Below are 18,730 nucleotides of genomic sequence, written 5' to 3' on the forward strand. Positions count from 1 at the left end.
GCTAAGTAACGCGAAAACGAGGAAATTAACAAGTTTGTACTTGTCATATTTGTCCCCTATAATCTTCGCATTATTTATTTATCCAATTTTCGCAGTAGTTGCAGCGTTACAAATTCGAATAAAATTATTGTTATACCATTTAGCAGGACATTTTTCTAACGTAATATGTAAGTGAACTTTGCGAAAGTCGTCGAAGATTTCGATAGGTAGATGAGAGGTTCCGTCAGGTTGTTCGTGACTCCGTAATCCGTAACTCAATCTCGCCTCTCGAAGAATCAAATTTTATATCCCTGACACGCTGGAGGTCGCTCGTCAGTCGTTTCGACATTCGAGGACCCCGCATAAAGAACCACGTGATCGTTCCGTTTATTCCGTTCTTGTGACTCCGTGAGAAAGCTGCCTATGACTCACAGAATCTGACTAGGTTCGGCTTAACCAGTTCCAGTCGACGCTTGTTAATGTTGTACAAAAAAATCGCTATCATTTCGATCGGACACAAATGATTAATTACGATTGCAACATGCAATCACGCTAATGATTTACGATCGAGATTTATCGCTATTAAAGAACTGAGAGCACTAATTCATAGGTAGGTACTTGAAAATTGTGCATAATTTTCGAAATTTCATGATATTACGCGATTATTTATACTTACTTTACTTTGATAATTTCCACGTTAAATAAATTGATCGTTGATTTTAATCGGCTTCGGGCAAACAAGTGAAATTTTAGCCTCGGTGTTCGTTCTTCCAAACGAATTACGTTTATTCCAAAGATTCGTAAGCTCCGCGAAAGATTATATCGTACAACGTGATAGACGCGTTCTCGTCGTTTCGTCGCGTTTTTCGGCTGTTTCGAGAGCCTGGACAAATCATAAATTAGACTCGCGTGTAATCGCTACACGCGTAGAAGGGTAATTGGAATTTTCAGAATTTCAAAATTCGGATTTTATCAATTCGGTATACTACCCACGTGTGTACGATACGTAACACTATATACGACGATCGTGGTTCGTGGAATTTCCCCATTTTCTTTAGAAATGTCTATCGTTATATAGGCGAAGTAATTGCATCTCCGAATAAACTAAAGATCGATGAGAATATCCGTTCGAATCGAACACGTGGCAAGTTTGCCCTATGTGCCCTCCCTTATTATGGTTGCATGCGCGAAGGGGTAGGGAGAAAGAGAGAGAGAGAGAGAGAGGGAGAGAATTTGCTAGTCTAGTGGGATGTATGGCAAGAGCGATGGGAAGAAAGGCGGTCGAGGGAGGAACATATGGGGATATGGGGCATCGTTCTTACGTCCACTTTCATGGGCTTTTGCGCTCGCGGCAGACTTGTATTTTAATTCCCTCGCGTCAAGTACGTGCCTCCGATTTCTCAACCTCGAACCACACCACCCATCGTCCGCGTTTATTTTTATATCATTCTTTTTTTTAATTAGACTAAATTTCGTGCAACTTGTCGGGAACTCGAACGGACGAAACACGTTCCGTCGAATAAATAAGCAGCGCAGGAGTGTTGTATGTAATTTAAGTAGCAAGACCAGAATACTTTGGCCTTGGAAACTCGAGTAGTCGTATCTAACTCTTCGATACTCCGTTGTTTCGCTAAGTGTTTTACCTATTGTTTTATGTACAGGGTGGTTGGTAACTGGTGGCACAAGCGGAAAGGGGGTGATTCTAGGCGAAAAAAGAAGTCGAAAGTATAGAATAACAATTTTTCGTTCGAGGCTTTGTTTTCGAGAAAATCGACTTTGAATTTTCGCTCGGTACGCGTGCACTGTATCGCGTCTTGTTGTAACGGATCTCATTATAGATCGTTGTCTCGATGGAAAAATTAAAAAAAAAATTTTTATTCTATATTTTCGATTTCTTTTTTCCCGTAGAATCACCCCCTTTTCGCTTGTACCACCAATTACCAACCACCCTGTATATACATATCAAAATTCCATAGTAGAAGTTAAATATCGTTAATTGATCAGGATTGTTCGTTGATCTCGATAGACGAAAAGTAAATAAAGGGCTGGTGACGAGAACCAAGTTCTTCGTCAAAGTTCTTCAATTTTTATAAATCGTAATACACGTAGCAGGTAATTTCGATAAAGTTTCGAAATTAATTGCATTTTAGTTGTAACGAAGTTGGAAGCAATATTAGGGGCGGACACGTGGTCGTAAAGATTTGAGAGTCACTGAGATCACGCACATGGCTACCCTTCGTACTTATATTCGGAGGGAGGGGTCCTGTCCGTGTTACAGGGCGATTTTAACCGAGGGTTCAACCCCCGATGGTGCGTCATAGACAATAAAAAATACACTGTAATTCGTGACTCACGAAACGGCGAACAGATACACTTGAAAGTGCTTTTTAAATCGAAGGCGTCGTATATGCATACGCAGGGATATCCTTTGCAAACTCTTCAAGACATTGAAAGTAGATACCCGTACGTTTATTAGTACTGCGAGCATCGAAATGTACAAACATGCGAGGAAAATGATCGTGGAAGTGCGTTTGTCCAAAATTGTTAATCGGGACGATGATAAAAGCGGTGTCGTTAGAACGAAAGCCGATGGGTTTTCCTCACCGTTTTCGTTCTACGCGAAAAATAATTAAAAAAAAATAATTAAAATTATTAATTTAAATTTAATTAATAATTAAAAAAAATAATTAAAATTATTAATTTAAATTTAATTAATAATTAAAAAAAATTTTTTTTTAATTTTTCCATCGAGACAACGATCTACAGTGAGATCCGTTACAACGAGACGCGATAAAGTGCACGCGTACCGAGCGAGAATTCACAGTCGATTTTCTCGAAAACAGAGCCTCGAACGAAAAATTTCTATTCTATATTTTCGACTTCTTTTTTCACGTAGAATCACCCCCTTTCCGCTTGTACCGCCAGTTACCAACCACCCTGTATACGCGTGAAATTCTCGTTGAAAGTGACTAAGAAATTATCGATGTCGGCGATGATCGCCTCTTACGAGTCTTTACCGATACGGAACCGGTGATGAAACGAGCGATGGAAGCTTCCAAGAAGGACGGAGAAGCCTGGTCGTGTTCGATAAAATGGAAATTTATGACTTCCGTGATCGTGGTCGACCTTAAATGAGATCATTGTTCCGTCTCGGATAAATGCAGCTGGTCGAAAGAATTTTCAAGTCCCTTCTTTCTTCTACGTACGTAGATGACACGGTGGCCGATGTGATCGTCGCCGACTGACTCGGAAGATACAAGAAGTTTTCTTTCACATCGCACAGTAAGGAATATTTGTTAAAAAATTGGTCAAAACTGGAGAACAGATAAATTTGACGTTCGACGCGTTCTTCTTAGCCGTACGAAAGTTTCTTTCGCGCAAACAGATTTCACTGAAAAATCATCCGCACTCGTGATTCGTAAAATTCACTCGAAAGACTCGATCTATCTCATTGGTGAACTCGTTGCTCGTTGCCGCTACGCGACAGAATTTATCAAGACCGGTAAATCGGTAAATCGTGACTCGTGAAACTCGACCAATGATACTGGCCAGGCCGCGCCAGAGGTCCTCAGTCGTACGTCTATTCGTCGAGGATCGTCGAGGAACCAGTTTCGGAAGAACGCGGTTTAGAGAAGAGAACGTTTAGAGGAGACTCGGCTAGCGTGTACTCGATGTAAATTCATAGCTGGGACGAGCCCGGTTTGATTCCGTTGGAACACGAAGGGGAAACCCGCCCACCCGACACACAGAGCACCCTTTCAGGAAAGCAGGCCGCGTCCCACTTTTTCTCCCTGTTTTTTTCGCTTCAAACAACGTTCATGTTCCTCGTTCTCTATGGTATTTCCATTTCCAACCCTCGGCGGAGATACGTGTGCACCTAACTGTTTTATGGCGTGTTCACCGCATGCTTATATACGGTTTTACGCAAATAGCGCGATAGACTTTTCGATGAAACGAAACGCGAACGTAGGGAAAAATAAAAGAAAAAAAGAAAAAATAAATAAGAGGAGAACGGTCGAGAGAGAAAGGAGATCCGTGGCAAACTCTAGCTGCCTTTTTCTCTGAACGAACTTGCGCATTCACAGCGAGAGCTTCGCCGAACGTTTCGTCTCTTCGGTCTCGTTTTTCCAGGCTCTGCCTAGACTATAGTAGTCGGTTGGTATATTTTCTGTTTGGAGATCGATTAGCGGCTGCTTGGTTTTAACTTTTAACCGATTAAAATGCTTTATAAGTTCATCTTTATAGACTGCAGACTGCGGATGTTTATGCGTTTGTATGAAATTTGGGTGCGTAACAAGTATACAGAATGCATACGATATGCAAAGATATACAGGGTGGTTGGTAAGTGGTGGTACAAGCGAAAAGGGGGTGATTCTACGCGAAAAAAGAAGTCGAAAATGTAGAATAAAAAATTTTCTTTTTTTTTATTTTTTCCATCGAGACGACGATCTACAGTGAGATCCGGTATAACGCACCGCACGCGTACCGAACGAAGATTCAAAGTCGATTTTCTCGAAAACAAAGTCTCGAACGAAAAATTGTTATTCTATATTTTCGACTTCTTTTTTCGCCTAGAATCACCCCCTATCCGTTTCTACCACCAGTTACCAACCAGCCTGTATATGCGTAAAACTTCAAAGACGAAATACACGTATTAGTGGCGTTGATATAAATCGTCGTGGAATATAAAAGCAGCCTATTCGTCGTCCGTTACTCCGGGTTACTCTGTTTTCTGTTTGTCCATTTTCAAAGAATCTGGTATCTTCAAATATTACCGACCTCCTCCGCCAGAAATCCTACCAGGTTTACAAATGTACTGTCATCTATTTTCTATTTTGCCTGACTCCTCTTCGTGGAAGAACTATCATCGGCGAGAATAGGGCCACGTGCGATCGAACGTTTCCTGGTTTACCGCGTTCCAAGAAACCTTACCCTCCGTGTAAACTTATTGGTAGCGTATAATCGAATAACGAGAAAATTATCCAGCGCATTCCTCTCGAACGATCGGCGCTAACAGCCGGTTAGGCGATCGAACGTTATCGTTTCAAAACGATCTTCCTCCGTGTTCGATCATCGGAAACGCCAACCGTTGTACACGTTGTTGTACGGTTGAACGGGAACTCGGGACGTATATTTTGCCGGTTGTCCGGTAAAAGCCGCTAGTAAAATAGAGTAGCTGGCTGTTTGCTCGAACGTTGGAAACTATAAAACGGATTAACGGGTTGATAGGAAAGAGGCCCGACGTCTAATCTCTCCCCGTGGCTCGTTTAGAACGTGGCATTGCGCGGCGGTCTCTCCCGGGCTTGCTCGAACGTTAATTGAACGAAATTAGCCGAGACGTTGTGCTGGCACGTGCGAGACGCAGCATCTTGCTGCTACAATTTCACCATGCTGTACTCTTAAAAGAACGTTAATTAAGGAAATTCGTACGGGTCGAGGACACGCGAGTACCACCGTGTCTCGAAAGATCCAGTTTACCAGGAGAATTTCGCTTAAGCAGAGAACTGGGTTACGCGCAGCCTCGCTGTCCGAATTAAGACACAAGTTGCCATTTTTGTCAATTCCTCGTAGGATTAACGAGACTCGGTTCGACGATTGACTGGAGAAGCCGTTCGAATACGCGTCTCTTTTTCGAAAAAACGGATAAACAAGACGATGCTTCTCGTAATTTACTGTCCATAGGGAAAGAAGCTGCGGGAAGACAAGAAAGGAAGATGCAATTTCTAATCTCTAATGACGCGATGTTTGTACAACCGTTACGTTATTGGTCATCCCGCCGCGTGACCCTCGATAAGAGCGTGTAAGTTATTATTTCGTTGTTTAGAAGAACATCAAGGGAATACCGCGACGCTGTAGTTACGAAGCTAAAAGAAATTTCGAAAAGAAGCTCCGACTCTTCTCCGATCGTGTAGCTTCGTTTCTCGTTTCAATCGATCGCTCTTTACACGTTAAAATCGCCACCTAAGAATTCGCATAGCTAGCAGATCGATACGCTTGGGTGGAAAAAGCAAATTCGGAATCTCGTTTGCGCTAGTTTCCATACGAGCAATTATGTCCACGCTCCTCGAGAAGCTCGTGCCTGTAACCGAATAATTTCGTTATCGAAGGTTTTCGGTGCCTTTCGATTTCTACACCTTCCTTTGATTAACCGTAACTCGAAAGTGGAGCAGACGCGTGAATGGAACGGTCGTGTGATTGCAACGGCGGAAGCTGGTTGACGAGTCGTCTTTCCTGGGGCCCATCCGAACACGTAGTTACGCGAGCAAAAAAATGCAAACGTTTTACATCGAGAAAATGGAAAAAAGGGAGTTGAGCTGAAAACGACCGCGGCGTTAGCAGCTATCGATTTTTCTAACAATCCCCCTCGACCTTCTACGATTCCCCCCTTACGTTCAACCGTTTCGATTCACCCGCCGTACCATCCGAAACGGCTCTATTTGCAACTGTTAATTACACGCGTTACTCCTCTTCGCTTTATACCGGACCACGTTCGTCCGCTAAATTTGCGACGTTCCCATCATCCGTGGAAGGAATTATACGCTGATAATAGTATATAATAATCTACTGTTTGAGGAAACCGTGACGAAGGCCGAGTCTTCAGTCGCAGCCGGCTTCGTAATACGTAAAGCAAATAGAAAGCGAATGAAAATTGAAAATCGCGTTGTTCGTTCTCTTTACGGATTGGCGAGATTGCGCGGAGAACGAGACAGCATCGTTGTTGACTCAAGGGGAGAAGAATGTTTCTATTATATTCGTGACGGCATTGTATTCTAAAAACTACGTGGCACGCCGCGTTGCATTCGCGAGTGGAAGCGTCGCGGCGTCGCGTCGGTGCGGAAAAAATCCAGGCCCCGTAATCACTGGTGCGATTCCAGTGCGATCATCGGTATGCAAAAGCGAATGCCGTAACGCAAATTACGTAGAAGACCGATTAGATACTGGAGCGTGTATTTATCATCGCCCCTTCCGTGTCTGTGCTTTCGATTAATTCATATCTATTTATAAAATAGTATCTCCCCGTGGCACTGAAAAACACGAAACGGATCGTTGTAAAACGCAACGTGCATCGAGAGCGTGCTACTACGAACGAAAATGCGAACGTTACGCGAAGGAAATACAGCAACGAACGAGAGTACTCGAACAATTATATTCGACATTGTGTAATTACGTTTTCAAGGAAGGCGCGTCGCCGTTAATTTCGATCAAGGGCTGGCGCGTATTACGACGCGTTCTCCTCGGATATAAGAAATATTTCGAACGGAGAACGAGCTGAACGACGCAGCAGAGTTAAACGTACATTGCGACTCTTTGCGATAACGAAATCGTTATCGTAAGTGGCCTGAGACTTTTCCACGATTTTATAAATCGCGAGGGAAGATCGGTCGTTCGGTTACTGACTGCGCCTGGTTAGGCGAATGTACGATGCGAGTGCTTGAAACGCGGAGCAACGTCGACGGTTAGGTTGCGTTTTACGAAGCAGTGGCAACGCGTTTCACGAAGAACAAAAGTCGAAAGAACAAGTCGCAAGAAAACGCTTTCTTCGTCGAATAAAGGCAGACCAGACCGTTGCTTGCTTGCTGCGTTTCAAGTGCCTGCCAGTTTCGATACACCTAGCCAGGTTGTTCTTTATATTCGGCAATTAACTTGTCCAGATGCGTGTTAAAGAATCGCGAGAGAAAACGGCAAAGAAGAAACTTGTCGTTTCACGTTGAAACGTTCGAAATTTGCACGATAAACGCGTATCGGCAGTTGCGAACAATCTGCGGGTCGATCCGAGTAGGAAATTTAAGAGGGAAAGCTGACCGAATTTCCAGCTGTTCCATATCGCAACTGGTTTCGCGCGAGAACGTTCAATGGGACGGACGACACGGCAGCGCGAGTCTACGAGCTTGGAATTCGTTGTTCCACGAAGGATTCCAGGCGAATTAAATACAACAGAGACGCGTCGTTGGACGGAATTGCTATAACGATATAGAGCGGTCCATTAGACGGTAGAAATCTGGGCCACGCGAGACCGAACGGCCACGACGATAATAAATTAATCGCACGATACACGCGGTACCACGATTTACGAGTTTCGACTTTGAAGAACTTCGAGGAGCCGCGCCTCGTCGATGAAAACAGTTATTTCCGAGTCCGCTGCGTGTTCAATGTACAATGTACAGCGTACAATTTGCGACGGAGCAAACGGGTTAAACGAGCGGGGCAAATTTTCCGACGCTATCGGCGCATCACGCGAATCGTCGACGCTCCGCACTCGCATTCCGAGCGAATAATCACCACGTCGCGGAATGATATTTCGTAAATCCTTGGCTAATTAGCCGTTCGTTGAGCGCGGTAATCCGTGGTAATTAAGGGTTGTTCTTATTATTAACGCCTCGTGGCGTTACTTCTGGACTGGGTCTGTCGTTAGACCTACAATGCAAAAATTGGTAAACACGAAAACGTAGAACGCAGAAAACGGCAGACAGGTATTGCGATATTTAAAAGACGAACAAATTTTCATGAACGTCCGCGGTGCGATCGGATCGATTCGATAAATTCAATTTGTTATAAAGCTGCACGAAGAACGACGAAGAGCCGCGTATCCGATTTAGCGCGACGGTTTCTACTTTATCGAAGTTTTTGATTAAAGCGTTATACGTATACGAGGAGCACATATGGTTAAGGTTCAAGTAGAAAGCGATCGCTTGTCACTGCGACTATATCGCACGGAATGCCAGCGAAACTTTGGCAGCGTTCAACGTCTTACGAAGCAGCCAAGTTCTCTGGCCTATCGAGCGGTGTACCTGTGTAACGATTCTATCGCTTGATTTAAAGCGTGTTTGTTTGTCGAACATCGCGTCAATAGCATTACCTTACACGTCGAATCTATCAAAGTGAATTTAATACGATCTATCTTACCCTACCCTACCCTACCCTACCCTACCCTACCCTACCCTACCCTATCTTACCTAACCTCACCTTACCTAACCTCACCTCACCTCACCTTACCTTACCTTACTTTACCTTACACTACATTACATTACCTTACCTAACCTTACCTTACCTTACCTTACCTTACCTTACCTTACCTTACCTTACCTTACATTACCTTACCTTACCTTACATTACATTACCTTACCTTACATTACATTACCTTACCTTACCTTACCTTACCTTACCTTACACTACCTTACCTTACACTACCTTACCTTACTTTACCTTACCTTACCTTACCTTACCTTACCTTACCTTACCTTATCTTACCTTACACTACCTTACCTTACCTTACCTTACCTTACACTACCTTACCTTACCTTACCTTACCTTACCTTACCTTACCTTACCTTACCTTACCTTACCTTACCTTACCTTACCTTACCTTACCTTACCTTACCTTACCTTACCTTACCTTACCTTACCTTACCTTACCTTACCTTACCTTACCTTATCCTACGCTTCGCTCCACTTATGTATACATATGTATAGTGTTTGTAAACTTCAAAGTCATTAGCAATTCGTGATATAGCGTTATTATTAAAAGCAGTTTCGCGTATACGTACCATATACTCGTAAAGAAGATTCTACAAATATTTTCTTCGCAGTAAGACACGAGATAAAGTAATAATCTGAAAGTTTCAGACACTGCGGTATACGCGGCTTTTAACGCGTTTGTCTCGTTGCTCGCCAGACGTCTATAGAATTACCAGACTTTCTTCAATCCGTTATCAGAGGTTTCTGTTTGTTTTAAACGCCTTTCCACGCCTTCGCTTTCGCAGCCATGTAGGCCTTACGCAGGAAACGGTTCTTCTCCACGAATCTTATCGAACGGATAGACCAGCGCGGCTACGTTTCCGATAGATCGTGACCTTGTTGTTTCTCGATCAGCTCTTCCCTTCTCCGAACAGGCAACTTAAAGCAACCTTCTATCTTATATTTATATATATATATATATATATGTTAGAATCGCGAGCTTCTCCACCGTAAAATTTCTCCTCCACTTCCGGCGGAAAAAAGCGACGCACCGGATGCTCCTCTGGGAAATCAACGAAATATGTACATATCTCGAATAGCTTTGTGCGCAGACCCGATACCACTTTATGGCCGTCGTCGTTCTCTTCTTTTCGTATTCGTTTCCGACGTACGAACCGTTATTAATACGATTAATAAGAACTCGAGGATAAATGCAAGCAACGAGTACATCATCGTGTCGTATCGTTGCGTACGTGTGCATGACAATGAGTCACGCAAGTAGATATTCGTAGTTATCGAATTGCCAACTTGGAACCACCGATATCTTCTAAAGCGCAAATTTCATATCATCGATAGGAATCTCGAAACCTGTCAAAATAACTCTTATCGACGATATTGAATTTGTATTTTAAAAGATGTCGATCGTTCAAAGTAGGACTCACCGTAGCACGCGAGACGCTACTATTTGAAATTCGAAGAACAATTTTTATCGCTCATATTCCTTTGATGATATTATTATTATTATTATTATTATTATTATTATTATTATTATTATTATTATTATTATTATTATTATTATTATTATGTCGAATTTGTATTATAAAAATACCGTTAGTAAGTAGTCGTTCAAAGTCGACAATCGGAGAGAAGATTAGGAATACTTCTGGGACTCGTACATACTCTTACGTACGCTAACTGCACATTCTGACAACCGACTATAAGTGACTATTTACACGATAAGAAAAGAGGACCAAACAAGTTGCATATCCATATTTGTGTATCCGCTTCCTTTCTCTCTGCTATTTTTACATCATCCAACTATCATCGATGCAAATTCCCAACAGTTCCAAGACGGTTACCGTTTGTTCTTAGCGTATCCTTAGCTGCTGGACGACGATCACGATCAACGACTATTCGGAATTAGCGAGAAACCGACTTTTTCGGTCGGACCAAGTAGCAACTCGAGATGACTTTGCGCGTTTCTGACGAGCGTCTCGCGAGTAACGTTAAACGATGTTATGCGCAAGTTAACTTACAGAAACGTATTTCAATAATTCGTCTATGTTCACGTCTTTAAAAGTACGATTTCGCAATATTAATTTCTATTTTTTCTTTTTACGATAATTTATGATGCGTTCTCGGTTTGACCAAAATTCTTCCTCGCCAAATTGAATACGACGGCAGCGTAGCGAGCACCTGTCCGAACGCGGTTAACATCTGCCAACGAGGAAGATAGTTAACGGAAAATCTGACGGATCTACGCGGCCCGTGCAGATCTACAACGATGTAAATGAACGCGACAGGTGTTGCGCGATCGCGAAAGCCATCTGCGCTCCATTCAAACGGTCTTTAAGGCTCCATTGTGTTGGCGATATCGGTTCACCGTGTTCTCAATGGAATCTCGAGAGAGCAACTGGAAGAAACGGCCACGAAACCAGACGCCAGTGACGCGACTCGTTCCAACAACCTCGCCGTTAACGTTAATTGTTAATCCGGTTTATCGATTATGCCACATTCGTGCTTCTTCGTTGCGCTTTCTACGCGATCCACCGACGTCGCGTAAAGCGACGATTGTCAACGCGCAGGCCACTGTCAGGTACAAATTTGCACGTATTTTAATTACACTTTGCGATGTATCTAGCCGCTTTCGAAGTTGCAGTTTATCGTCTTTCATTTGAACATCCGCTTTTTAATCTTTGATATTAACCCTTAGAGTGCTGAATACTCCAGACTTTTCGCTAGACCGGACTCTGTCGATTGACTATTCGAAGCGCAAATCGTAATAAGTTATAGTAATTCTTCTGCGCGAGATTAAACGATTCAAGAGCGTTATTTTTTAGTATTAATTATTTATTACAAACATTGAAATTTGCGACAAACTAGAATTTGGGTAACAAACTAGAAAACGATAAACCAGAAAACTAAATTTAGTAAACATAACGCGAGTTAATAATTCAATTGAGCGTGAAAAATTTCAAAACAATCATCGATACGTAATCCGACATCGCATTCGCATGGAACGATTTGCAAGTGGTTGGTTCGCTATTTACAAGTTCGATGTCGATCACTCATTCGCTACGTTTCTTATCTCGAGGAATGGAGAAAGGATTATTTGTCCTTCCACTGGAATTAGATCCACCGGAAGGAGTTTCCCTCGGTGAAATGGAAATATCGTAGCTTTCACCGATGGTCCGAGGTTTTTCGCCAAGTCTCGTCCCCAACCAAAAGACCGAACGATTCTGTTCGACGCGTTTCGTTTCTGCACTTTCCGCTTCCTCTTTATCTCTACACAGTGGCTGACCAAAGTATTCGAACACTTACCGCGGGAAGCTTTTAGGTACGCGTATCTGTACGCACATTGTATATCGTAAATGTCAGGCTTTTTATACAGGGTGGTTGGTAACTGGCGGTACAAGCGGAAAAGGGGTGGTTCTACGCGAAAAAATAAGTCGGAAATATAGAATAAAAATTTTTCGTTCCAAGCTTTGTTTTCGAGAAAATCGACTTTGAATTTTCGGATCTCACTGTAGATCGTTATCTCGATGGAAAAATTAAAAAAAAAAAATTCCTTTTTCGCGTAGAATCACCCCCTTTCAGCTTGTATCACCAGTTACCAACCACCCTGTATTTTGAAACGCAAGCACTGTAATAAGACACAGATCTCGCGCACAACGCGTACGTGAAAAGTCTCTACAAATATTCGAACGCTGACTGTCGCGAGTTTCCGTTTATCGTATTTCCTCCGTGTTACTCGGTAATTTTCTAGCGGCAACGCGCTCGACGTACACGCGAACAAGATCCGTACGATGGATAATACGGAACGAGAAAAGGAAACGTTGATCCGCAACGATCGAATCACGACGACTAGAAAAATTATACAACTACAAAGATACGACAGAGCGTTTTCGGACAGGCTGCGGGTTCCATCAACGAGCGGCGAAATAATTCCATTTTGTACGGTCGTGAAAGCGGGCGGGGTAAAAGATAGCTGGGAAAGGAACAAGCGAAGAAGAGTATTTAAAAGTTGCGCGAAAGACGGTGGAGATGACGTTGCGTCGTTTCGATGTATTTCGCCAGGGCTAAGTCCGAAGCTTGCTCGCGAAAAGAAGAGAAAATCTGATAAAATGCGATTTCCCTCGAGGCAAAAACTGCTTTTAGCTGACGGTGCACGAGTTAGAAATTTCAGCGCGAAAGACAAGTTTCCCGAGATGATCCCCGATCGCAGCGATATTCTCTTCGCTCGTAATAAATGAATACTTTTCTTTTTCCCTTTATCTCCCTCTCTTTCTTTCTATTTTCTTCCTTCTTTCACGTTGCCAATTCAAAATATATTTTTCATACGATCGCTGTTGTTTTTCGCCCAAAGACCGCATTCGTCGAAAGATTCTATCTTACCGATACCATCGTTCGTTCGTTGTTCGTTCGCAAATGGACGTAGCAGCGCGGTGGCAGGAAACCAATTACGAATGTTGGAAGCGCGAATGGGAAATTTATACTCGATACACGATGCTGCGTCGAGCTGCAGAATCGTATTAAGCGATCGTACGCGTATCATCGCGAGATGGTTTTCTATGGCGCGCTCGTGGACAGTCGCGCGAATCCCGTAAAACGCAAGTTTGAATTTCAAGTTAAATTTTCTACGCGATACGGCGCTCTCGAGATTGGCGACAGAAAGGAAAAAAGCAAAGCGTAGGTCGATTAGTCGGATGTGAAGTATCGGCCACGCCAGAAAGACTCACCATCGTGGAACGGTCGATTATAAATCGATCGCTCCGTGGAAAGTAAGATTCCTCGACATCGTTTCGTCTCTCCTTTGAAGTCCTTTTGTTCCTCGCCGCTTTAATACGATACAAGTGGCTGCTTTCGTTCTACGTGGGGTTTAGATTCCTCCGATGATAGACCGCTACTGGCAAGCCCTTAATTAACGACAAGCTTGTACAGGTTTCTCAACCGTTGTCGTCGTTCCAAAGCCGTCGTCGTCGTCGTTCGATCTAGCTAAAACGATCGACCGATCTCACGCTGTCCGCGCTCACTCGCGTTTTCCTTCCTAATATCTTCCAGACGGAATTTCGTTCTACGGTTTACGGTCTAAAAAGCGTGCAAGTTCGTCGCTGAAACCGTCAGCCTACGAACATAGATCTCGATCGATTTACTCGGCAATCAGCGAAAAGTCGAGCTGCCTCTGTCGCAGCAGCCAGCCACCTCGTTCCTGTTCCAGGGCTGACCGATTACCGAGTTCTCTTCGTTTAGAATCTGTAACGATTCCTCCAAAGGTTCGTCGTTTGGGAAACACGTCGCGTATGCCGATTTACACGAATAATCCGAATATTGGATGGAAGGCGAGAACAGTTTACCTCCGTGAAACTAAAAATATGTTTGCTGTTTAATTGTTGTTGTTTAATTGTAATCGTAGCGACTGTATTGCGTAAAATCGCGTATCGTCGTTGCGAGAGGCTCGTCGTTCTCGATGACGGCAGGCAGACCTCGAGACCGAGTTCTCGGTTGTGGAATGATCTTACGTTCCGAGGAGCTTCTTCGATTCTCCATTGTTCCGTGTTTCTGGCCGACGAGCCTCAAGGTTTTAGAGAGGAAGCGAGTCGCACGGCTAAATTGTCACGGTGCGTCCACTACGGTCCACCACCTCCTTTGGATCTCTCCGAAGGGACTTTGGAACGAGGCTGCCTGGCTGTCGCGTACAGTCTTACACAGAGCACCGGACCGGTTTCTGTTCCACGATGCTGCACTCGGTTCGACCGAGAGAGAGCCTCTCTTTCTCGGCGGATGCCCAGCCTCGTTGGATGCGACGCGTGCAACTCCGTGTTACATCGTGCCGTAAATAAAGGGCGTCTCCGTAATCAACGTGGCTGTGGATTTTTCCTAGAAATGATACGGTCGAGGCCACCCAGAGTCCACGCGCCACCTTCGACTCGACCTTTTAGTCAAACTAGTTTCACCACGGCTTATATGTACGTATATATTTAGCTTCCACGGAAACGTAAGAGCATCTCTGATACTTTTTAGCTTCCCTTCGACGCACGCCCTTTTTCTTCTCTACGCGCGCTAACAGACGCCAGCGTCTTGCTTAAAGCGTTTCGCTTACTCCACTTACCGTTCAAAGCTCGCTCGCCGTTAGCCTGTAACCGTGTTAAAAAAAAAAAAAAAAAAAAAAAAAGAAGAATGGAAAGCAGGTACCTTCCAACGCTCCGTTATCCACGTTTCGGATCGATTTTGGACGAAGCGAGTTTACCATCGCGCCGCACGTACATACACACGCGCATAACGATACAGTTTAGTCTATGTCGACCAAGTCGCCTACGTGTAAAACACCCTGAAAGTGCAATCGTTCGTACGTTGACTCTGGGTTGCTGCTTCTGTAAGCGCGCGCACACATACGCAAACACACAAAGGTTTCGACCGAACACGATCCATTTCCGCGAGTCGGTCAGCAACGTCGGTTCCGTGGCGCGAGGAAGCCTCTCTCGGGGAATTTACGACTCGGCAAATGGAAGAACTAACTAGCCGCAGCTAGTCTCCTTCGAGATCCCCTCGTTATTACGTGACGCGTGCAAACGAACGCACGCGAACGCGCGTCGCATTATCGACCAGCTGGATATCGGGAAAGGCGAAACTCGATGTCGAAATTTGGACGCGCGCGTAAGCGACGGTCGTTTCCGCCTTGACCTTACGCACGTTTCTCGCCGCTCCTTAACGAGCACGAGCCAGCTATTTAATTTATATCGTACGCGCGGTGCCCGATAGGATCGAATCGTAACGGAACACGTAGCGCATTATGATTCACTGTACGCCGCTTCGTTTCTACGCTCCGGTATTAAAGCATGGCGGCGCACACGATTTTTCTTTTCCTTTTTATTCGCGAGTCGCGTCTAGCGCTGGGAGAACGTGGCTGTCTTTGACGTCGCGGAATGCAACGGGCATCGCAAAAGGTTTCGCGCTTCAAACGCAAACTCTGACGCTCTTTTCGGTTTGCCTCGCGAAACCAGGCTACGCCAGATAAAAAACGAATACAAATTTTTTCTTAAACGCGCCTGTCTTCGAAATACGCCATACGTAGTTGCGTATCCTTTCTACCACGAAGGTATTTACGTTTCTAACATTCGCACGAACGTTGACTGTCGTAATTACGTTGACTGTACCGAAGATGGGGAAAAAATCGAAAGCAAAAAAAAAAAGAAAATAAAACTTGGTTACGCGCGGTAATTAGATTTTCTGGGAAGCGTGTACGCGCTCGTATATTTCCGACTATGGGAAAAAGTTACTCGACCTATATATTTTGCCCGAGATTTACGTAGCCTAAATCGTCAACGGTAGTCTGCGGTCTCTGTTTAGTACGGCGAACACAGTGGCCACTTCCGGCCGGAAGTTCGTAAGACACACCGCCACTCCAAGTTGACCATAGCTCGTCGCAAGCGTCGTACGTACGTAAAGCGTGTATCGATCGCGAACAAACAAACCGTCGCTCCTTTACGACGCGGCGTTATTATTTGGCCTGTTTGCGTTTTTACGCGTGTTTGTTGATCCTTTCGATCGATTCAAACTTCCTGGCACGCGAACGAAGAAAAAGATGGAGAGAGACGGAAGAGGAAAATGGAGATCGGCGAACTTAGAACTAGATGAGAGTAGCCGCGTTTATCATAGAAGTACAAGATGGACAGAAGCGAGGAAAGAGGATAGACTGGCTGTAATTCGCGCGGTCGGATCAATGATCCGACTGCTGCTAACGATGCCTCGAATAACGAAGCTATAGCGGTGTAGAAACAATTGGCACATGTCCTCGTATAGCGTATAATATACGTACGGTTTCAAACAAAACGGAACAGAGATTGAAACTGGATCAGAGTGCGTGCATACGCGTGTCACCGTACGATTTAAAAGATAGCTAATAGCAGCGAGAGTAGGGAAAAAACTGGAAGAAATACGTAAATGCTGCTGGCGTTTATGTATTTGGGGCAGATTGCAGACATATCGACCGTTGGTAGGTACGTGTTGTTATTTTTTGCCCGTCGATGATGGTTATTGGCGTGAATAGGTATTTCTCAGTGACCTCTGACTAACGTAATAGAAGAAGGAACGGCAACAATGTTTACAGAGATCCTAGAATCGAAAAAACGTTGCAAGTTATCGACGGTACGCGTACTGTATCGCGATGATTTCGGAGAAGCTAAAAATGAATACATACTACGATATACATCAGATAGAATCGTCCTTATTTTTCACGTACGAAACAGTCCTTCGTACTAACACTTTGAGGTTTGGAGACGCGAATTCGCATCTTACTTCACGCGAATAAAAACGTTACTTCTACCGCCGAATAAGACGGTAAAGAAAGCAACGAACGTTCGTTGATTTTTAACAAGATATCACGCTCGTTGGATGCTAGTGGGAAAGTTCGTTCGGATTTTTAACTCTTTGGTCGACGTGAAAGACGATGTCGACAAATTTTTCGCCGAAGAACCTGAGAGGTTCTGGAAGGATGGAATATTCGAGTAGCGTGAAAGATGGAGAAAGGTCGTGGAACAAAATGCCACCTACATAATTCGATAAACGTATGTCGAACTTTCCGAGCGACCTTTTCAACCTTTTCAATCGCTCGAAAAATACGCGAGAACTATAGAACGCATACGTACGGTCCTCGAAGCGTTAAAAGCTGTGTTTCTTCAAATACTCGATCGCTTATCGCGGTCGATGTAATCGTACAAAAAGCGTAAATAAATATTCTTCGTTTGCAGATACAGGCGAAGCGCGAGCTATTTTTCAAAGGCGACAACGCCGGAATAATATCGTCGCCATCCGTGCCATCGGTGCCGCCTCCGCAACCTCCGTCGCAGGCCCCGTCGTCGATGAGCACGTCGTCGACGAGTACGTCGTCGACGACGACCACGACGGTCACGACGCTCGCCTCGCCCAACACAGCACCGCCAGCCTCCTCCACCGTGTACACGAGCGTCGCATCGTCGGCGCCTGCTTCCAAGCCACGATTACCTCCGTCCACGGTGATCCTGAATCAAAACGATGCATCGGAGGACAGCAATAAACGGGAGTCGAACAGAAGCAACGAGAACAAGGAAACCGCTGTTCTTCATCCACGACCAACGCCACAGACCAAGCCCAAAGAACTCGATGGTTACGTGGGTTTCGCGAATCTGCCTAACCAAGTCTATAGAAAGGCCGTTAAGAAGGGATTCGATTTCACTCTGATGGTCGTCGGTTAGTTCGATCGTATTGCTCTTTCTCTTTTCTTCAAAAACGAATCGATCGGTCCCTCGACCCTTCACGAAAAGCGTCCACCGCTCTCTATGTACATCGTCGACTACGTTATGCGTTGATGTTACATCGTAGTATCGAGATAAACAGGTGCAAGTAGTATCGCGTGCAATTTACTTCGATACGTATGTATTTCGATGGACTTTAATAAATTGGCTCTCAACGTTACGCCATACTCGATTTCTCTAGACTCGGGACGGTACTCTTTATGTAAATACTGGTCGCTTGATCGAACATGTATCCAGGTAATTGCGGATTAATCGATTTAAGTGCAACGATCGATAATTTCAAGAATATACAGAGTTTTTTTTTTTTTTACAAAGGAGTTTATCGAGTCCAGAAAATACAGATTTTAAGTACAAGTATTCGCAATAAACGTGAATTTTTGTAATGGTATGTTAGGCAAAGGTACCGATAGGCGGCGGTACGACGTAGCCATATTGTATTATGTGTCGGCGCTTTACATTTTTCGTTGTGTGATGCAGTTTTTGGGTTTAAGCCTCTGGGGAGCGGA

The 18,730-nt window shown here is 44.2% G+C and overlaps 1 protein-coding gene across 13 annotated transcripts in view; it reads left to right on the forward strand.

The window, feature by feature from the left end:
• The window catches only part of pnut (septin 7-like protein pnut), a 42,072-nt gene that overhangs the window by 13,977 nt on the left and 9,365 nt on the right, over nucleotides 1–18,730 (forward strand). For 10 of the 13 annotated variants that reach the window (XM_033333030.2, XM_033333025.2, XM_033333028.2 and 7 more), the window contains one exon: nucleotides 17,682–18,159. In XM_033333030.2, the coding sequence (XP_033188921.2) occupies nucleotides 17,682–18,159 (478 nt within the window). Of the gene's footprint in view, nucleotides 1–14,692; nucleotides 14,901–16,909; nucleotides 16,932–17,195; nucleotides 17,272–17,681; nucleotides 18,160–18,730 lie in introns of those variants that run through there. The other 3 variants (XM_076624142.1, XM_076624143.1, XM_076624144.1) reach the window with 3 other exon arrangements.

The sequence above is a fragment of the Bombus vancouverensis genome, chromosome 14, assembly GCF_051014615.1.
Source record: "Bombus vancouverensis nearcticus chromosome 14, iyBomVanc1_principal, whole genome shotgun sequence".
NCBI classification, from domain to species: Eukaryota; Metazoa; Arthropoda; class Insecta; order Hymenoptera; family Apidae; genus Bombus; species Bombus vancouverensis.